At 40.8% G+C, this 23234-nt stretch overlaps 2 protein-coding genes across 3 annotated transcripts in view; one reads left to right on the top strand and one right to left on the bottom strand.

Moving 5' to 3' along the window:
* Positions 1-23234, top strand: part of LOC121369678 (protein toll-like) — a 36742-nt gene that overhangs the window by 7646 nt on the left and 5862 nt on the right. Inside the window, exon 2 of one of the 2 annotated variants that reach the window (XM_041494732.1) lies at positions 14964-15024. The exons of the other annotated variant lie outside the window; for it this stretch is intronic. The gene's annotated coding sequence lies outside the window, so the exon portion shown is untranslated. The remainder of the gene's footprint in view (positions 1-14963; positions 15025-23234) is intronic. 2 annotated transcript variants of the gene reach the window in all.
* On the bottom strand, positions 2748-21942 carry LOC121368637. The gene is made up of 4 exons (XM_041493378.1): positions 21821-21942; positions 10479-11113; positions 5022-5101; positions 2748-2924 (listed from the first exon to the last, which is right to left on the bottom strand). The coding sequence occupies exons 1-4, from the start codon at positions 21940-21942 to the stop codon at positions 2748-2750; spliced, it is 1014 nt and encodes a 337-aa protein (XP_041349312.1).

Genomic DNA, 23234 nt, shown 5'->3' with positions numbered 1-23234 from the left:
CTCCAACAACATTCCATATGTTGTTACGAGTCCCCCCAGGTGGGGGGGGGGGGGGGGGGGGGGTAACTCAAGAGAGCAGGGACTGACGTCTAGCTTCATCGTAAACAAAATTAGAATGACGATTGAATGACTGTTTTTGGTAGCTACATGCAGTTAATATATAAGAACTTTTATGTTATCTCTGTGCTTAGCTATGGTTTAAATGTATGGTCAATGAAATACAAGACATTGGTCGTCAGAGACATAATACTCATTGATATACAAACAATGTCTATCTGAAGTGAAATGAATTGTATACGGATGTTGCTAAACTCTAAAAACACGGACATCATAAAACACAGTATCTTTACATTTGTTAATTCTGTTTAGCAGATTACAATTAACTTCTCCTAGTTGCCTGTGTGGAATTGGTAGATATAACAATTGTTTTAAATAGGTACTGTCATAACTGTGCGGTAATCATTGATATAAAAACAAAACATTGTCAATCTGAAGTGAAATGAATTGAATGGAGATATTGCAGTGGAAAATCCACCAAGCACTGTATCTTTACATTTATTAATTGCATTTACCAGATTACAATTAAGCTCTCGCTGTTGTTTGCATGAAATCAGCTCATTAATTAAGACTGCTGTTGCACTGCAGCATAGCTTGCTGAGCAGATTGGAGCAATACCATTAACGCAGTCAGGGGTGTACAGGATACATTACATAACCCAATAAAGAGTTTTGTCTATCAAATGGCATGTCTGCCTTATGGGACGTCTGTCTTATGGGAGTGAACCTGTTCTGCTATAGCTATTTTGTATAGAGTAAGAAAAAAAAACCCGGAAAAATTATTTTTTGTAGAGCCCATGCCTACCACCCCCACCCTCCTTTACCGGTTTCTATAGACCTGAACCGTACATTTAAAAATAATTTTGTTTTGTTTAATGACATTACTAGAGCACATTAATTTATTAACCATCGGCTATTAGATGTCAAACGTTTGGTAAATTTTGACATACAGTCTTGTAGAGGAAACCCGCTACATTTTACCATTAGTAGCAAGGGATCTTTCATATCCTCCATCCCATAGACAGGATAGCACATACCACGACCTTTGATATACCAATCGTGGTGCACTGGCCGGAACGAGAAATAGTCCAATGGGCCTTCAAGTGTTGTAGATATGTTTGTATCGGAAAAGTCGTTTATATTTTCTTAAAATTTAGTTTCTTTTACGATATATACTGTTCAAAATAAGTAGGGAATATTCAAAACAGAGACGTATTAATATTTATTGCAATAATAATCAGTGGTAAAAGACAAGCACTCGTGTGACAAGGGACCGGCATTAAAGATTCTAGCCACGATAGTCGGGTAGGTCCGGAGGGGTGGTGCTTGTAAATTTGGTGTGTTCAATATTTGCACTAGTAACGGGTAAACACCCTGCGGTTCGCCGAGCATACACGAATCCGACGTGGCATGCTCCTGATTAAACGTCCAATAACATTTTGGGGGATCCTGTCCTATAGCTCTTGGAGAGCGGCGCCTAATTCTGCCAAGTTGGTTGGATGACGTTGATATTCTCGGAGACGTCGTCCGATGATGTCCAACGTGTGCTCAATGGATAAAAGGTCTGGGCTTAGGGTTGGCCACGGAAGTGTGGTGGTGTTCTGTTGCTGCAGGTATGTAGTGACCAACAGACTCCGGTGAGCACAGCTAGTGTACCACGACTGGTATATCAAAGGCCGTGGTATGTGCTATCCTGTCTGCGGGATGGTGCATAAAAAAGATCCCTTTGCTGCTAATAAAAAAAAAGAGTAGCCCATGAAGTGGCGACAGCGGGTTTCCTCCCTCAATATCTGTGTGGTCCTTAACCATATATCTGACGCCATTATAATCGTAAATAAAATGTGTTGAGTGCGTCGTTAAATGAAACATTTCCTTCCGGTGAGCACGGGCGTTGTCCTGAAAAAACAAAACGGGGTCGAGCCTGACGTGCGAAGGGCACAACGATCGGTGCAAGGATGTTGTCACGGCAGTACTGCCCAGTTACCCTCCCATGAACAATATGCAGCTGGATTCTGGCAGTCGTGGTGATGCCACCCCACACCTTAACAGACTCTCCTCCAAATCATTGAGACGTCGCCAGACACGCTCCCGTCGATTATGGAAGTCTAGTGTGAATCTGGCCTCGTCTGAAAACATTACCCAATCCCAACGCCTGTTAGCCCAATGTCTACGATGTGTACACCATTGGCGTCTGGCAGCAATGTGCCTCGCAGTCAAATGTAGGTTAACGTATGGCCGACATGCTTGGATATTACTTCGATGCAGTCTACCGGCCTCGGTGGCGTCGTGGTTAGGCCATCGGTCAACATGCTGGTAGGTACTGGGTTCGGATCCCAGTCGAGGCATGGGATTTTTAATCCAGATACCGATTCCAAACCCTGAGTGAGTGCTCCGCAAGGCTCAATGGGTAGGTGTAAACCACTTGCACCGACCAGTGATCCATAACTGGTTCAACAAAGGCCATGGCTTGTGCTATCCTGCCTGTGGGAAGCGCAAATAAAAGATCCCTTGCTGCCAATCGGAAAGAGTAGCCCATGAAGTGGCGACAGCGGGTTTCCTCTCAAAATCTGTGTGGTCCTAAACCATATGTCTGACGCCATATAACCGTAAATAAAATGTGTTGAGTGCGTCGTTAAATAAAACATTTCTTTCTTTCGATGCAGTCTGTTACGAATAGTCTGACCAGACACTCTAACCCCAGTTGTAACACGGAGTTCTCTTGCGGTTTGATTGGCTGATTGGCCTCGATTCCTCAACGTGTCCTAATGAAGTGGTCCTGAACCGGAGTTGTGGTCCTTGGCCGGCCTGAACGGGGACGATCATCCACATTTCTGGTTTGTCGATATCGGGTCCACATTCGGCTAATGACTGATTGTGACACATTATATTAAATCTATGGGCCACAATTCGCTGGATGGTGCGAACTTGGAGCATGCCTACAGCCCTGAGTTGTTCCTGACGTTGATGACGTCGCATTATTGAACGTTTACACAATGTTGTAAAGAATGTGACAGCAAGGTTATGATTTAGTGTTCCAGTAACAAACAAGAAATAATATTGCCACAGTATGCACACAACATACGCACAAACGAAGTGTTCAATTTTAAATCGCACCATTTGCACGTGCAACATCACGTCACGTGCTTCGCGATCAAAACAATTGGCGCGTGTTCTCATGCTCTTTGAGTGGGAACATTAACGCACATTGTGCACTTATTTTCAGTTTTATATCTCATTTCATTCTATAATTATTGATATTTGAAATGAAATATCCCCTATTTATTCTTAACAGTATATAAGAAATGAAAATCACTTTGCAATGGATTTTGAGCGATATACTCAACTTTAACAGGTTTTGGGCATAGCTAGGTGTCTTGTAGCAAGACAATCTCAAAATTACACTTTCTGCCATTTTCCTAAAAACTATTCTGCCTAAATATATTGTACACAACGGTAACTAAAAAGTGTCTGGGTATCTCAGAATGGGTTTGCCATTGAAAGTACCCGAATATTTCATATGAATCCTGAGATTTGAATGTCCATCTAGCTATCTTACAGTCAGAGCTGTACTGGGGCTACCATTTATCTTACAACTCGTTGTTTGAAAAACGTATCCAACTCTCTTCCGCGTGTTAGATACGTTTTGAAACAACTCATTTAAGTTAAATAATATAACGAACTGGAATGTAGTATATCCTCTATGTAATTATTCTGAACGTTTACTGATGTCCAGTTGAGATAGTGTTAGCTGGGTGCACCGCATGCATTGTGTGGTTACGGCGTGGGGCCATTTCATTCATATATAATACGCATAAAGTTATTTAGACGTGGTCACGCATACTTACAGGCCTGCGGCTGAAGTACTGCTAGACTGAGTCACGTAGCGACCTAATAAACAGCACGTGTTATTTATGTTATTAAAACATTACTCATAAATTAGCAACATCGTTTTGGGGACAGTTGTAAAGCGCTCGCGGTCGGCCAATCGTCAATCCCCGGCGGTGGGCCCATTGGGCTATTTCTCCTTCCAGCATTTGCACCAAAGGTCGTGGTACGTGCTATCCTGTCTCTGGGATGGTGCAGGACATTGTGTAGTGGGTGGGGGAGGTTTTAGGGGTGTCGGGTTATGCTCACCCTGAAAATACATTTTAAAAAGAGACTAATCCTCATGATGGAGCCGAGGGCAAATGTTTGACATCCAATAGCCGATGATTAATAAATCAGTGTGTTCTAGTGGTGTCGTTAAGCAAAACAAAATATAACTCCCTTCTCCAAGACTATAATGTCAGAATAACCAAATGTTTGACATCCCGTGATGATTAACACACCAATGTGTTCTAGCGGTGTCGTTAAACAAACCAAAATTACAGTTGCACAGTTTCGGGTCAAATGTCAAGTTAATAGACGACTGACACATCTATATCCCGTCTTTTTGATCTTACACATTGACCCATTGAATAAAACTCACTCTTTGTGGGAGTCGGTACCGGGAGGCGAACCAGCTTTAAGTACGATGGCTACATCACCATACATACCACCGGTACCAGAGGTCGATACCAGACGTACAGAAGTGTTTAAGCAAACAGTAAGCTGAATACGACGAACAATTGCAAACGAGTCTCCTCTGGGTTGTCATGCCACGATCTCAACGGGGACCACTCTATAGTCCGAAGGTTCAATAGTCCGAAGGTTCAGTAGTTCGAAGGTTCATTGATCCGAAACACTATACTGCGTGAACATAGGATAATTTTTACTACGTCTGCGGCTGGGTTTCTATAGAAGTTTAATTTTCACGCATCATGATTTACTTTTCACCATTCACCCGTGAAGAGAACGACCAAGTAATTTTAAAAGTGCAGGTCCCATAGGCGTTTACGTGACACTTACACCTTCATGGGTCACGTTTGAATAAAGAAACGAACATCGTCGTTTTTTTTTATGACATGAACAGCGAAGTACAGTTACACTAGATTTGTAAGTATGCCTTTTTAAATCATTTTGTCCTTGTTGTTTGACAAATCTAGCTTTGTAGTTGCCAAATGAACCTACATAACACAAACACTATTACATTATGTTGAAAATATAAATACTGTAGTTTCGTCCTGTGTGGATTTGGGTACATTTTACAAAAATCTTTTATTGATGTTTGGTTGCTAACTGGGTGGAAATGATACGATATGATTAGGTTATGGTATGGTATGGTATGATATGGTATGGTATGGCGACAAATAAACTCGATCTACGTGAACTTGGTGAAAACCGTCATGTAAGTAACTCGTAAAACGTTAATCGTGACACGTGAAAAATTAACTTCTATATATTCCCAGCCTAATATGTGTATGGTATAAATAGGGAGTTATATGTCAACATATATTTTACCCTTTATAATTTGGATAATGGAAATGGATAGTTAAATATATTTCTGCTGTTTTGGAATGACATTTTGTTCACACCATGCCATGTATAGTTTCTTGTGGACGTCCGTATATATATATTACACACATTACACACATTACTGATCAACAAAATGGACACGTGCTAATACATGGGCCACCCTTATTGATTTTTGTAATTAAGATATTTATAAAATGGTAGTACATGTACATGACATTATTTGGATATAGTATTTTGTGGGGAGCAGCAACTTTTGGAGGTTTCAGCGGCGGCAGCACCACGCAGAGGAAATCCACCAAACACTCGAAGATAGGGTAGCTAGCCCCAAACAGTCTTACAATAATGGGCGGCGTACGTTGGAAGACTGTTGGACAGCAGTTGCCTTGATGATGTCCGAGCATATGTTTGAAGCTTGTTGTTAAGCCTCTTTGGGCTAAAAACAGTATTAACTGTTAAACTGTGGATTGTGCCGGACGTTTTGTGTGTTGTAGTCCTAGCTAAAGTTGCTATATCCGGTTACCATGTTATAACATCGATTACTAATCAAAATGCAGGCATTACTGCACTTTTACGTCTTGGGAATTGAGTAGTAGGTGTTCGATGATATCCGTTGATAGCGATGACGAACGAGTGTAATAAAGGTGCAGTTGTGCTTTTATTTTGCATTAGTATTCGACAGTATAACATGGAAAGCGGATATAGGAGCTTTAACTGTTGGATTTCAATAAAGTTATTTTAATTAAAAACCGACATTTCTTTTTTGTTAACCCATTATACTACTATCCAGGTATGTCTTGTGTTTACAAATATCCACTATTAAAAGGGGCATTCTTTTTGTTATATTATTTATATAATTATAGATTAATAGCATCACCAAACATTTAAATTGTGACCACTGTAGAATGTTCTTGGATAAAGAGAGAATACTACATTAAATACCTTTCAGCTTCCGAGTTGCTTCAAACTGTACCTGAGGAGCCAACTGGGGAGGGGGAAGTGGGTCTATACTCTCCCCAAACACACCTCTCTTTTTTTTTCCAACCACATTTGTTTATGTTTATATGTTGCCCTATTAACATGAGGTCGGGTTGTAGCTCAATAGTACAGCCCTCACCGGATACACGATCGATCACCGGATGCACGATCGATCCCCTTCGATGGGCTATTTTTCATTCCAGCCAGTGCTCCACAACTGGTGTAACAAAGGCCGTCGTATGTAATATCCTGTCTGTGGGATAGTGCATATAAAAAATGCCTTACTGCTAATAAAAAAAAAAAGTAGCCCATGAAGTGGCGACAGCGGGTTTCCTCTCTCAATATCTATGTGGTTCTTAACCATATGTCTGACGCAATAAAACCGTAAATAAAATGCGTTGAGCGTGCCGTTAAATAAAACATTTCCTTTCTTCCTTCCGTATTAACAGTCTCAAAAACACTGTGGTTGACCCTCCATGACACTCTGGTCCCCCACCAATATAAAATCCTGGCTATGCCAATGGAAGGAACATGAGGTGAATACAGTTTTAAACGAAATGCAGGATAAATGGTATCGAACTGACACGATAGCTGGAGACACCAGTGTAGGATTACTTTTCTTACATATCTTTATCTTTAAAATACAGAATTAAGAGAAATTAAAACGTATATTGAACCAAGTTATATACAGCGCTCGCGTTTACGTAATATACACTGTTGACTTGTACATGTATGTCAGCTGACAATAGAAATTGACGTGTGTAGCTTTAATCACAGTGGTTGGTTTGGATTGATATTTAAGAAGCCAATCAGGTGTCTTTAAATTGATATTTAACATGTATCTTATTGTCGTGTGATAACATACATCATACACTGTTGTCTAAACACAGAGGTACGCTTAGCAGGCCCGTATGCAGAAATTTATTTGGGGGGGGGGGGGGGGGCGTAATTTTTAAAATTTAGAATGCAGGAGATGCATTTTCCTGCATTCTGGGAAGTAAATTTGAAATGTTTCTTTGTCTCAAAATATTTTTTACACATCCACGAACGGACCTCGGCAGACTATGGGGGGGGGGGGGGGGGGTGCGTACGCACCCCCCCCCCCGCGTACGGGCCTGCGCTTAGTGATCACTGTAAAGAATTCAGATTTGTTTAGTGCATTTGACACTGTTCTTTTGCCATTCATCATGATTATAGTTAGGTCTGTCAACCTTCGGACTATTGAACCTTCGGACTATAGAGCTGTAACCGATCTCAACAGATCAGACCCTTTTAAGGGCCCTATGGGCAACCTAGGGAGACACCTCAGCATAAACTAGGTCCCATTAACGAGCTATTATTGGCATACTAAAAATCAAAACCTTGTGTAGCTCCCTCCTTTATCTTTCGACGGACCGTTCAAAAATGCGCCTAATTTCCCTCATTAAAATTGCGCACCTTTTCCCCTTTGGCATTAATCCTACGGGACATTCAAAATTCCACAGAACCAAAACACCCCCCCCCCCCCCCCCCCCCCCCCGCCTGTTACCGACCCCGGTCGAGCTGCTGGTGCTCTCTGGCATCTGCCAGCGCAGGCGGTCCCCTGTCCCACCCATCCCAACCCTTTCCTGTTCTGGACAGAGGAGCCGCCCATGACAGGCGTGCGCTACAACATCTTGTTCTGAATGTGCTCGTTAAACCCTATGACATGACATGACCTGACCTGACTTGAATACGAGAATACGAAAACCACATCAGCCGCAAGTTCTGCAAGGTGTGCTTGTGCTATTAATAACAAGCCACGGATATCTGAAGCTGATAATTAAACTGTCACTATTAGAGTATACTTTAACAATTAAAGGTACACACTCTGTTGTAATTCATTACCTGTTTGTGGAAATGTTTAATTGCTGAAACATGTATATATAAAACCAGTGCATTAACATAAAATAATAATTACAAACAAATGTCCACAAGTTAATATTATTTCAATAATAAATAAATAAATAAATAAATATTTATTTTATTTTATTTCTCGATCCCGCATATATGCTGTTTGCATAAATAACTCAGAAATGTCGAAATTGTAATGTCTGAAGTTTGAACGCCAAATAAGAGTCGCGTTCAGTAGAACTAAGTTCCTGTTTGACGCAATCTGGAAATCGGAGTAGAAACATAAGGTAGGCCTACTACTTACTGGTAAATGATTTTGCTGGATGCCGGCAATATGCAAATGTGAGATGGAATCTTTAGCTTGGATATTTTCAACTGGTGTTTTGTATTGTTTGGATTTGTTAGTTTATTTGTTTGTTTATTTGTTTGTTTCGGGTTTTTTGTTGTTGTTTTGGGGTTGGGTTTTTTTTAGGTTTTTGTGGGTTTTGATGTTATAGGTGGTGTTGTTGTTCTGGGGTTGTTGTTTTGTTTTGTTTTGTTTTTTTGTTATTGGTTGTTTTTTTTTGTTGTTTTTCTAATCTTTTTAACATTTTATGATATTGCGGTGTTTGTGTTTGGTTTGGTTGTTGTTGCGCAGGGTTTTGTTTGGGATGTTGGGAGGTGTGTGTGTGTGTGTGTGTGTGTGTGTGTGTGTGTGTGTGTGTGTGTGTGTGTTTAAAGTGTTTTTTGTTTTAACTGATTTTTGTGTTTGATTGTTTTGTTTTTGGTTTCATTTTGTCTTTTTTTTTGTCTTTGTTTTTGTTCAATGGTGGGACTTTTTCGGGAGGGGGTGTTGGGTTTTTTGTGTGTCTTTTTCTTCGGTGAGTGTGTACCTTTCTATCCAGAAAACACCAACCAAGAGATACAATAACTGTGTTTTGTTTATAGTGAGTTTGTAATAATTCGGTCAACTGATCTGAAATTCGTTCAACGCTTCACTAGTGCCCGTTCCGTCTAATTTAACATTCAGTGCACAAAAGCTCCGTTAGTGCGCGTTTTGTAATCGTAACGCTGCGATGCGCTTGTGTTTATCAATTGAACGCAGGTGGAACACTAAAAACAACCTATTAAGTACCGTATCAGAACTGTCAGTATTGTGCAAATTCAATTTCAGATTGTATTAAGATAATGACCGCGCCGGCAGTTAGAAACACGTGTCGGTAGTTAGCAGCCTCTGGCGGGGGAAATATATAATTCAAATAAACAAATTAATCAATTAATGTGATGCGTAAATTATAATATATCATAAATGTATGGGACATTAATGACAGTGTTGAAACCGCCTCGGTGGTGTAGTGGATATAAGCCATTGGACTTAAGGCTGATATATATAGGTAATGGGTTCGCACCCCGGTACCGGCTTCCAACCAGAGCAAGTTTTGACGACTCATTTGGTAGGTGTAAAGACCACTGCATCCTCTTCTCTGTCACTAATCAACTATCCTGGGCAGACAGTTCAGACATATATGGTATATGCCCAGGACAGCGTACTTGAACCTTAATTGGATATAAGCACGAAAATAAGTTAAAACTTTGGTATAGGAAGCGAGCGTGGAGAAGTGTAGAAGTTGTGCGTGTGTGCGTTCGTGCGTGTGTGTGTTTGTTTGGCTGAATATAAGTTAGCCCTCCAGTTAAAAGACGAATAAAATATAGGTTTGAATGTATATTGTGTGTGTGTATGTATATATATATATATATATATTAATATTATTACCGTATTATTTAATATGATCAACCCCCACCACCACCACCACGCAACCCCCACACACAATGGGCCCCCTCCCCCACAACCCGTCTACCTACCTCCTACCTACCTCCTCTCCAAGCTCCTGACATATGTATGTTGAAACAAGATTCACCGTTTGTGATTCATAAGTGCATGGCATCATAGCTATATTTATTGCAATGAGCTGTATCCTGTGCTAGTTTTGATTCAGAAAACAAGCCTCGTTGTGGCAGTCCTCTTTGGGTGGTACAGGAACGATGTATTGTCCAGTAAGGGATCTCCTCGGGAGTGGCAGTCCTCTTTGGGTGGTACAGGAACGATGTATTGTCCAGTAAAGGATCTCCTCGGGAGTGGCAGTCCTCTTTGGGTGGTACAGGAACGATGTATTGTCCAGTAAAGGATCTCCTCGTAGTGGCAGTCCTCTTTGGGTGGTACAGGAACGATGTATTGTCCAGTAAAGGATCTCCTCGGGAGTGGCAGTCCTCTTTGGGTGGTACAGGAACGATGTATTGCCCAGTAAAGGATCTCCTCGGGAGTGGCAGTCCTCTTTGGGTGGTACAGAAAGGATGTATTGTCCAGTAAAGGATCTCCTCGTTGTGGCAGTCCTCTTTGGGTGGTACAGGAAGGATGTATTGTCCAGTAAAGGATCTCCTCGTTGTGGCAGTCCTCTTTGGGTGGTACAGGAACGATGTATTGCCCAGTAAAGGATCTCCTCGGGAGTGGCAGTCCTCTTTGGGTGGTACAGGAAGGATGTATTGTCCAGTAAAGGATCTCCTCGTTGTGGCAGTCCTCTTTGGGTGGTACAGGAACGATGTATTGCCCAGTAAAGGATCTCCTCGGGAGTGGCAATCCTCTTTGGGTGGTACAGGAACGATGTATTGCCCAGTAAAGGATCTCCTCGGGAGTGGCAGTCCTCTTTGGGTGGTACAGGAACGATGTATTGTCCAGTAAAGGATCTCCTCGTTGTGGCAGTCCTCTGGGTGGTACAGGAACGATGTATTGTCCAGTAAAGGATCTCCTCGGGAGTGGCTGTCCTCCTATAGACGAGGCACTATAATATAGAGATTCATGGAATCAACTACTTATTTTGTTAAATTCCCGTTCGATTCTGCATTGTGCACAGATACGGTTTCAAAGTATTTTTTAAATAGAAATAATGCTATAATTATTTTGTGAGCGAAATTTGTTTTGAGTAACGACACCGCTAGAGCACATTGATGTATTATTCATTGGGTATTGGATATCAAACGTTTTTGGTAATTTTCGACTCGTTAAAAAAGTTTATTTTGTTTAATGACACCATCAGAATACACCGATTGATTAATTAACGGCTACTGGAATGAATGAATGAATGTTTAACGACACCCCAGCACGATAACGACTACTGGATGTCAAACATTAGGGGAATTCCGACACGTCTTACATGCAACTCGCTACATTTTTCTATTAGTAGCAAGGGATCTTTTGAATATTCCGGACAGACAGGAACCGGCCTCGGTGGCGCAGTGGTTCGATACCGGTACCGGCTCCAACCCAGAGCGAGTTCTTAAGGGCTCAATGGGTAGGTGTAAAGCCACTACACCCTCTTCTCTCTCACTAACAACTAACCCACTGTCCTGGACAGACAGCCCAGATAGTTGAGGTGTGTGTGCCCAAGACAGCGTGCTTGAACCTTAATTGGATATAAGCACGAAAATAAGTTGAAATGAAATGAAATACAACAGACAGGAGAGCACATAAAACAACCATTGAAATTCCTGTTGTGTTGACACTGGTTGGAACGGGTATACATGGATAATCTATTCCTCGAACCATGCCCCTCAGGCGAGCGCTCTACCGACTGGGCTAGATCTACTTTTCAACATACATAATATATTAGACTTTGACATATACAAGTCGTAAAGCGGCGGTTAGTCGATTTCGCCTCCCCTACCATTATACCACTTCAGTTGATAGCTCAATACCACAGTTTAATATATTAAAGGGATAGTCCCGAGTTTGCTGCACTTTTTAAGATGTTATCGACTAACAGAGACTTTTTAACGAGTGTAATTACATATTAAATATATTTTTCTTCATAAACTATTAGCGGATATATATTAAACGTGTTTCTCATCGTTCTAATATTTATACTAGGTTAAAGTTCATTTTATTTCCTAAAATATAGTTTTTTCGTACATACGAAATTATTTGAAGACAAAATCCAGTTTGGGCTTCTTACAAATATTAAGACGACCATAAACACACTGAATGTACAGACACTGATATTCTAAACAAGAAAATATATTTAATATGTAAGTTTAATCGTAGAAATATTTTATTACTCGGAAACATCTTACAATGCAGCAAAGTCAGGAATATCCCTTGAACTTTGTCCTACTTCTTTTATTTCAACGATTTAGGCTATTCTTGGAAAGAGTTCGACTTGTAACCCAACCCATTATTTTGCCAGTGGTTGGTATTTATTTCACAAGGCGCATGTGCGGGAATTTTAGCACGGCGTGGGGGTCTACAATGTGGCGAGCAAAGTTTATAAGGAGGTCCAGTCATGCACCCCCAGAAAATAAAATAAAATGTCCTTGAGCAGGGACACCCGAAACCCTCCCCTTGTACACGCGCCTGTTTGTATGCAGGACCATACCTAGACGGGGTGCAATTTGTCGAGGAAGCAGCTAGAAACCGAATCCCTGAGAAAATACGAAAACGTGCTCTTGTCGGTATCATCAGTGTTGTTTCTTATCTAGCTAGAGCAGACCATGTATTGATAATAATTACTAGTATTCGCTAATTCCCCTTTGTCGTGTTCTAGGGGCGAGACGTACCTTGGTGGTAAAGCGCTCGCCTGATGCGTAATCAATCTAGGCTCGATTCTATTCGGTGGGCCCACTATTTCTTGTTCCAGCCAGTGTTCCACAAATACCATGCATGGTATGTGTACTTTACTGTCTGTGGGATGGCGCATATAACAGACCGCTTGCTGCTAATCGAAAAAGAGTAGTCGGCGTGGCAGTAGTGGCTTTCCTCTATCATTGCCTGTAGGGTCCTTTAAAAAACAAATAACTGAAAGGGACATATTTTCATATTTTGGTGGTGGATCTGCTTCCTTCTAACATAACCCCATGTTTGGTACGGCCCTATATAGGCAGGGGCGGTTCTCCCATAACCCCCTGTTTGGTACGGCCCTATATAGGCATGGGCGGTTCTCCCATGACCCCCTGTTTGGTACGGCCCTATATTGGCATGGGCGGTTCTGCCATGACCCCCCCCCCCGTTTGGTACGGCCCTATATAGGCAGGGGCGGTTCTGCCATGACCCCCCCCGTTTGGTACGGCCCTATATAGGCAGGGGCGGTTCTGCCATGACCCCCCGTTTGGTATGGCCCTATATAGGCAGGGGCGGTTCTGCCATGACCCCCCGTTTGGTACGGCACTATAGAGGCAGGGGCGGTTCTTTCATGACCCCCCGTTTGGTACGACCCTATAGAGGCATGGGCGGTTTTCCCATGACCCCCCGTTTGGTACGGCCCTATAGAGGCATGGGCGGTTCTCCCATGACCCCCCGTTTGGTACGGCCCTATAGAGGCATGGGCGGTTCCGCCATGACCCCCCGTTTGGTACGGCCCTATAGAGGCGGGGGCGGTTCTCCCATGACCCCCCGTTTGGCTGTTCTGCTATGACCCCTGTTTGGTACGGCCCTATATAGGCATGGGAGGTTCTGCCATGACCCCCTGTTTGGTACGGCCCTATATAGGCATGGGAGGTTCTGCCATGACCCCCTGTTTGGTACGGCCCTATATAGGCATGGGCGGTTCTGCCATGACCCCCTGTTTGGTACGGCCCTAAATAGGCATGGGCGGTTCTCCTATGACCCCCCCCCCCCGTTTGGTACGGCCCTATATAGGCATGGGCGGTTCTCCCATGACCCCCCCCCCCGTTTGGTACGGCCCTATATAGACATGGGAGGTTCTGCCATGACCCCCTGTTTGGTACGACCCTATAGAGGCATGGGCGGTTGTCCCATGACCCCTGTTTGGTACGGCCCTATATAGGCATGGGCGGTTCTGCCATGACCCCCTGTTTGGTACGGCCCTATGTAGGCAGGGGCGGTTCTGCCATGACCCCCTGTTTGGTACGGCCCTATATAGGCAGGGGCTGTTCTGCCATGACCCCCTGTTTGGTACGGCCCTATGTAGGCAGGGGCGGTTCTGCCATGACCCCGTTTGGTACGGCCCTATATAGGCAGGGGCGGTTCTGCCATGACCCCCTGTTTGGTACGGCCCTATACAGGCAGGGGCTGATCTAGGGAATTGGGCATATGGACCAACTCGACAAAAGAAAAACCAGGGAAACAATAAGAGGGGGAAAGGGGAGGGGGGGGCAACTGAATATTTTCAGGATAGAACACCTGGTCGGTAATATATCCGGTCCCCCCCCCCCCCCCCTCGCCATTGTTAGGGTTAGAGTCAGATTTAGATTTAGGGTTGCGTTTTAGGGTAAAGGTTAGTTTTTAGGTTAGGTTGAGGTTCCCTCTTTATACATGAATCAATATAATTGGAGGGAACAGGATGAAATCCCCCTCCCGCCGGTCTCCCCCTTGATTCCGTATCGGATAGAGTTGACTTTATGGCTTCTCAGAAAATTATTGGTCTTTACGAGGTAACAGGATGTGAGGAGACACAATTCCAGGTCAAATATAATCTGATAATCAACCACTGATGGAAGGCGGATACAGATGTGAGCCATATGGTGGCAAATCCACACGTGTTAAATGGCTTTCTAGCGCTTTCAAAAACTCCGATTGGTCGACATCCATTGATAGATTTGTACTCTGGTGACACAAACATATTCATTCATAAGTATAGAATATTCATGAACACTGTTTACACTCCGATTTTCTCCAAGGTGACAACATTGGAAACTACACGATGAGGTGCTTTACAAGAGGATATTCTGTAATTATACAGTAGGTACCAAATGTAGTGTGTGTGTGTGTATATATATATATATATATAGAGAGAGAGAGAGAGAGAGAGAGAGAGAGAGAGAGAGAGAGAGAGAGAGAGAGAGAGAGAGAGAGAGAGAGAGAGAGAGAGAGAGAGAGAGGGGGGGGGAGGGAGGGGGAGGTAGGTTATTACCAGAGTGTTTTTCGGTATCGTCAATATCATATATCAGGAATAAAAAATTTATTATGCGAGCCTCTGGCGATAATATCACATACTTTGATTGCACTAAAAATGTAAGATATTATATGATATAGTTACTGTTCAGAATGTGTATGTAAAACCACTTGACACTGGTCTTGACAGCGTAGTGCGCTTAAGTGTCACGTGCAGCGATACAAAGTACACGCCATGAATCACGTCTCTGTATATAATAATAATAAGGCCGAAAAAAAAATATACTTGTTTCCTATTACATGCTGGAAAAATATAGGGTAGGTAGATAGGAAAAATATTTTATTTTGGAAAATAATTTTATTTATGGATATTAAATAAAGGTGTTGACTACCTGTATCCAAAATAACATCTGCATGTACAGAAATGCATTATGCAAACCAACAATACCATTCATCACAGTGTTTTCCCTAGAAATGAAGTAAGGCATGGTAAAGTGACGTTTTGGGGGCATATTTTATGTGCAGTTTTAAATATAAGGGCTTCTTTTCCATTATACAATTTTCAAAAGGACAAAAACCTTATGGCCATTTTATTTTCTATATCTATTTCATAACTTAATTAAAAAAAGGAAATATGTAGTACTATCCACATAGGTGTGTTTAAAGGCTTCTTTTTACATGGGCAACTTATAAATTTATAAAAGGCAAGGCATTTTGATTTTGAGGGCAACATGGTGCTAACCTATCTGTGGGAGAGTACATACAAAAGACCCCTTGCTGTTTAATAATAGGTAGGTTTACTCTCATACTAACACTGAACTTCTGTACTGGTCAAGGGCAGACTTGGTTGAACCATAATTGGATAGAAACCAGTAAATAAGTTATAACAATTTCTTTTAATGAAAACTGACAAGAAGGGTTCTATATTTATCTGTCCAACAATAACATTTAAAACTTTTTTTTATGAATATTATCTTTCCTAGTGTATCTAAGAAATGGTAGACTTACCAATTTTATAATTTGCAATGTTAGTTTTATTCTGTATGCATCCAGTATTAAAGTACGCACTTGGTTTGAAGCAATCAATTGGTCCAATGAATAGAAATGCAGTACAAATGCTCAGGATGCTCAAACGAACATTGAAAAGTAAAGTTTGTTTTATTTAACGACGCCACTAGAGCACATTGATTTTTATCTTTAATATCATCGGCTATTGGACGTCAAACTCATGGTCATTCTGACACTGTTTTTAGAGGAAACCCGCGAAGTTCCCAGTGACCACTTACAAAAAATAACGAAACGCATCGAGATCTTACTGACATATTTAATCATTTGATTTGGCAGTAAACTCCATCAGTATCGGTAAACATTCCCTCCCCTAGTTTATCAGGTCACTAAATTTCTACAAGGCCAGTTTGTCGCTGGAGTAAATCATTAAATACAGTTATTATTATTATTATTATTATTATTATTATTAATCAGAAAAGATCGCATATATTCGTGAAAATAATTTTCCGACTCTTCGCCCGATATCTCACGAAAGTTAACGAACTTCAATTTGAAGGGAAGTAACTCCATCAATCAATTGTTAGAAGAAAACATTTCGTGGCTCGCCAATAAAACTAAATTTGCGACAGTAAAACCACCGATATACGTCCGCAAGTCGGAAAACACAGTAGGGTTATTCCCTAAATGACACCAAATTAGTGCTTGTGATAGTTTTGGAATGTTTTCGTGGAAATCGTTGTTATATTAAAAACAGATTTTTGGATATACAAAAAAAAGGTTTAGGGTCGGCAGGTTCAAATTAGGGTCGGTCGGGTAACCGGAAACAAACAATATTTTATGATACGCCTAATAGAGAGCAGTGATCCATAGAACACATTTAAACATCATATATAAAACTGATTACATACTATATAGTAGCTTGTGCCAGCGATTTACACATACAGATTTGACGTACACATTAATTTTGTACACCGCAGGTGAGCAAGTAGGTCGTTTGAGGTTGTTGGATTCTGCTCTTCAGCGAATATACTGTTGAGCGAAATAAAGTGTCAAATCGTTTTACTCCTGACTGACAAACATCTTGCTGGCACTTATGGCAGGCCGACCATCTTTCCGGAATTTTCATCAAGTATTAGGAATTCCGGAATTGATGCCAAATATCCGGATTTTTTTTTTCAAATTCACTCGAATTATTTTCTTTAATCAACTAATTCTTATTACATTCTACATTCTTAGAATTAAATATCTTTGTCACTCATTTCAACCCGAGCTCAGTTTTGTGTCATTACCAAGGCCACGGGCGTGTGTCTGTTGCCAACAGCCGACCAATGAAAATGTCGAGTAAACTGAAGCCATATATGAAAATTTTGTTTCTTATTTTTTATACTCGAATAGTTTATGTATTCATTTTAAAGATATTTTAAATATCATAGACTTATGTTCCTATGGGGCAGGCATCGGTTCTATGGCGATGTATGCAATTTTGCCACCGTGGATGAAAGCATGAATTTATACAACAGAAGAACGCTACGATCGTACAAACAAAAAAACCCAAAAAAACCCCGAACCGACAATTGTCTTCTTTCAATTGGCTTTCACATGCAACATTTCACTAAATAATGTTTGGCCACCACTAATCTATTATATGAAACATCAATGACATTAATATACATACCGATATTATTTTATTCAAGTAAGTTAAATAATAAAGCGATTTTGTTTTCTGTACACTGCCTCCCCAAAAGTGTTACTGTAATAGTAATGTAAGCGTAATGCAAAACGGCAGCCAGTCTTAATGTGGGTAGCCGACTACATGCATATGATGAAATAGTGCATATGTGGCAATGTACCTACATAAAAATAACATTGGTCCCAAGTTTGTTTGTCACTTTATTGCTAATCTGTAGGTGGGAGTCTGAAACTGTAATAGAATATTTGCTAATAAAGTGGGGGTGGGTGGCTTTATGTGAACTTGTTGATGATTTTTGGTGTGTAGGTGGGGGGTGTCTTTTTATGAGGAAGTTCCAAGTCACATATAAATATATGTCAAATATGACATTTTTCGCACTGTTTAAAATTACTTTTATGAAAATGACATTTTCGCGCTTTAAATTATTGTTTTGAAAAGGGCGTTCGCGCGCATAAAAATTAAAACATCAGAAAATTCTGGAAAACTATTTCCATTAGGTTGGTCGCCCTGGTATGGCCGTCGTTGTCCGATCATCCATCGGTATGCATTATTATAACATATGTTAAGATCCTTCATGGTATCCTGTGTAAATTTCATCCATAATGCACCCGCGTACAAATTACTACAATAACTCACAAATAATTGTGATTTAATAGATTTTGAAAATCGCCGCAATAACATGTCTGCACGTACACAAAGGGCTCTATACTGTCGTTTAATGACTTTATCGTCTTTCATGTTTTGGCATATAATATGACCTAGGCATAATTAGTACATCACCACACAAATATATTGAATGCACATTGATCAACTTCAGAGTTTCTGGCTCAATACACATACAAACAGTTTTCATTGTATTATATATAATATCATAATCTTCTGCAAATTTCTCGCAAATGGTTAACAATTTTCTTAATGCAGAATTAGATGGGCAAAGAAGTGACATATCATGAGCAAAACTCAAGATATTTAGAAACACCCCACCGACATTACACTCAACTGCACATTTCGACAACAATATATATATATTAAATAATAAGGGTGACATTTCCCCACCTTGCCGGATGCCATTTGTTACGTTAAACTTACAGGAAATATATGCACCCCATTTTACACTAAACAATTGGGTTAAATACTATGCTTTGAGAAAGCGAACTATAAAAGTAGGCACGCCTTTTTTCATAAGTGTCACATATAATGTCCAATGATTTACTCGGTCAAAGGATTTTTTTTTCGCATCCAAAAAGCAAACATACACAGGGCTGCCTTGTGAAATGTAAAAGTGAATAAGTTCCTGAAAAGCAAATAAACACATATTGGTAGATGTCCCACTTTTAAAACCAAACTGATAGTCCAATGTACTCAGGTCGTGATAACAGTACATGTTCCATAACTTTAGATATCACAGTTGCTAATGCAATTGGACGGTAATTACCGGCCTCGGTGGCGTCGTGGTTAGGCCATCGGTCTTTAGGCTGGTAGATACTGAGTTTGGATCCCAGTCGATGCATGGGATTTTTAATCCAGATACACTCCAAACCCTGGGTAGGTGTAAACCACTTGCACCGACCCGTGATCCATAACTGGTGCAACAAAGGCCATGGTTTGTGCTATCCTGCTTGTGGGAAGCGCAAATAAAAGATCCCTTGCTGCCTGTCGTAAAAGAGTAGCCTATGTGGCGACAGCGGGTTTCCTCTAAAAAAAACAGTGTCAGAATGACCATGTTTGACGTCCGATAAGATAAAAAAATCAATATGCTTTAGTGGCGTCGTTAAATAAAACAAACTTTACTTTTTTGACATACTTAAACAAACTATACACATTGTGTTGACAACAACAATAATATTATCGTCATCATAAATAATTGTATTTGCAACCAATCATACCTGCAGCTGTCGTTGTCGCAGACAGATGATCGTATCCGATATGTCGTTGTTCCTAATGCGCGTTTCCGTTTGTTTCCCGGCTATATCTAACAAGCACCAATATATTTACATGATACGTGATTTGTGATTTTTGTTTTTGTAAACATATGGGGGCGGGACGAAGCCCAGCCGTCAAGCGCTAGCCTGATGCGCGGTCGGTCTAGGATCAATCCCCGTTAGTGGGCTCATTGGGCTATGTCTCGTTCCAACCAGTGCACCATGACTGGTGTATCAAAGGTGTATGTGCTATCCTGACTGTCGGATGGTGCATATCATTACAAGAATTTTGCTCATTGAGCGCTGACCTAATTAAATTCAATGGTTAAGTAACCTTTTGACATTGGCTTTTTCACTGTCAACACCATTTTTATTTTAATAAAACGGCGGTCACGAGCCAGTTCGCTCAGAATATGGAACTTCAAAAATAATTCTGCCCGAAAATATTTTTGCTATATTTTTCCGATTGATTTTTCCACCGTCATTTTCAATGTTTTAAATCGTTTTGATTCCACTCCTAATGAAAAAACTTGAGGATTCCCTGCTAAAATCGGAGACTCGAAGAGATTCCCAGTGTCAAGCATTTTGTCAGGAGGCGGTTTCATCCCAGTTCGCTAGCCAATTAATGCCTGAGATTCTTGCCGAGCTATCAGTGTAAATATTTTTTTTTATTGGTGCAGATCATGATCCGCCATTTTTTTTTTTAATTGAAAAAAGTTAAGTTTGCCGTCTTACTCTCAGCGCATGCGCACTCCATATGCGTGTTTTTTTTTGTCTGCTGTTGGTTGCAAATGTGAAAACGTCAAGGTTTATAAACAAAAGTATAAATTTCTCGATTTTATGGGCTCTTATGACTTTGGGATTGATTGTAGATTATGCTAAATGTGTAATTTTTGTAATTTTTGTCTTATAAACGATACGAAGATGTTTTTGTGTGTCTCTTGTCCGTTAAAAATCTGACATGCATGGGCTGTACCATTGATGCTGCTGCTGCAAGAGGTGGATGAGTGGTGTGTTCTGTGCATTTAATTGTAAACTGAAATTCAAGCTTTAGTTTATAAGAGACAGACAGAGACAGACAGAGACACAGAGAGAGAGAGAGAGAGAGAGAGAGAGAGAGAGAGAGAGAGAGAGAGAGAGAGAGAGAGAGAGAGAGAGAGAGAGAGAGTGTGTGTGTGTGATTGATTGATTGATTGATGTCGGTCCCTTTGATTTTACCCGTGGTGTATCCCTAAATGTTAGCGATTGCTGAATGGCTGAAGAAAGTTACGCCTACAGGTCGCATATAGTTCAGCAGGAAGTAAATTAGAACATTGTTTTAAAAAGTAACAATTTCAACAAGTAACATTAGTAATAAAGTTACAATATATTAAATCTGTAAATATAAAATAAAAAATGTTTCGGCCCCCCCCCCCCCCCCCAAAAAAAAAAAAAAAAAAAAAAAAAAACCCAACAAAAAAACAACAACAAAAAACAACCCAAACAAAGAAAAATTAAATATTAAATAGTTTAGATTTCTTTTCCATTACATTACTTTATCAATTGCAACATTAAAAAAACCCACCACCTGTATTGAGGGAGCTAGCAGCGTTAAAACACAACCCACTGTTCCATGTTACACTGCTCAGATAGCTTGAAATGTATTTTAACACCTAAAATTCTAAATGTTCTCGGGGAAGCATGCCCTGGCCCACAAATACATGTATTTTGACCCACAGACATTCGCCCCACCCACCCCGCTCCCATTTTGAAATACACTCCGCGGGTCCCGTGTAAGTCTTGAAAAGCGCGCGCGCGCACACACACACACTACCTGTTAAATATATATTCGTCTATTCTAATTATATACATGACTCAAAGACAGTGTGAGTGTGCGTGCCTTTCCCCAAGTATGGGCATCACTCAATATAAAATCATGGCCAAACTCGTGCCAACATTCACCAACATGTATATATTATCATGGTAATTATCAAGCTGAGCAAGATATTACGTTCTCCACTTTAAAAAAATGCTTTGTATTCACCTGCTAAGCACTTCATTTTTTTCTGGACACTTCAAATTTCGCGGATGGGTTATGCAGCGCTCTCTTGTAGCCTGTAGGCCTGTCCGCACCTGTAATGTCAGATGAATTAGTATTCCCGACATGTTTCCCCGTATAGGCTAATTGAAGCCAGTACTCCAAGGTGGTCCCAGTAAATTGCAAAAACAGACACATTTGCTACGTCCGATTCGGACTGCGAAGCAAGGTGAAATGTACCCGCTAAAATTAAATTATAAAAATTCTTTGCGACCATGATGACGTCACGAAGGCGTGGTAATGGGGGCGTGGTACAAGCTAGTTACCTCATCCATCACTCGAGATTCGTCTAGTTAGACCACGATTATTGCGGCCGTTGAGCGACGGGTGTAATAGATCTCGGGCTACGCCCTTGATCATTACACCCGTCACTCAACGGCCGCAATAACCGTGGTCTAACTAGACGAATCTCTCGGAAAAGGATGATGTAACTATAACATATATATATTTAAAGGGTTTTTTGTTGTTGTTGTTTAACGACACAACTACAACACATTGTTTATTTATTAATTATCGGCTATTGGCTGTCAAACATTTCATCTTTTTTGACATAGAGTCTTGGAGAGAAACCCCGCTACATTTGTCCTATTAGTAGTAAGGGCTCTTTTATATGCACAGTCCCACAGACAGGGCAACACATACTACGGCCATGGATATACCAGTCGTGGTGTACTGGCCGCAACGAGAAATAGCCCAATGGTTCACTGACGGGGATCGATCCCAGACAGACCGCGCTGTGAGCTTGAATGTCAGTAACACAATTAACTTCCTAACTATCATTCTTTCCTGTGTTTGTTCTAAAATAATACACTTTTATTCAGTAGGGAAAATGTAGCTGGTTTCCTCTGATGACTACGGGTCAGAATTACCAAATGTTTGACATCCAATAGCCGATGATTAATCTAGTTGTGTTAAGCGACAACATGTTAACAATGGCAACAAACTCAGGGCTGTTCCCTTAAGGTGGTGTATGGTTACGTGGGAAATTAAAGGCTGTGTTGCACAGGAGAATATTGCCTAAAAATAAAATCATTTAATTTGTTTCGACAAGTATTTTAATCAATCAGCCACAAACGTATCATATCTGATATTTTAACATATAACTGAATTATGGTTCCGTAGCTGTAAATCAAAAGAAGCAAAACACGTTAATCTTTAATTAATGTTAGTTGTTTAGAATGTTCGTAAAACGTTTTGTGATAGCAAGCGCAAGCTTACGTGTAACGATCGCAAAATAACTGGTGCTTATATCAAAGTTTGTTTTCATTCACGACACCACAACACCAAACTGCTTTATTAATTACCAGCTATTGGATGTTAAACATTTGTTAATTCCGACATAGTCTTATTAAATCCCCGC

Source organism: Gigantopelta aegis, chromosome 1, assembly GCF_016097555.1.
Source record: "Gigantopelta aegis isolate Gae_Host chromosome 1, Gae_host_genome, whole genome shotgun sequence".
Lineage (NCBI taxonomy): Eukaryota > Metazoa > Mollusca > Gastropoda > Neomphalida > Peltospiridae > Gigantopelta > Gigantopelta aegis.
Note: the sequence above shows the minus strand (reverse complement) of the source record. Positions and strands in the feature narration are given on the sequence as shown.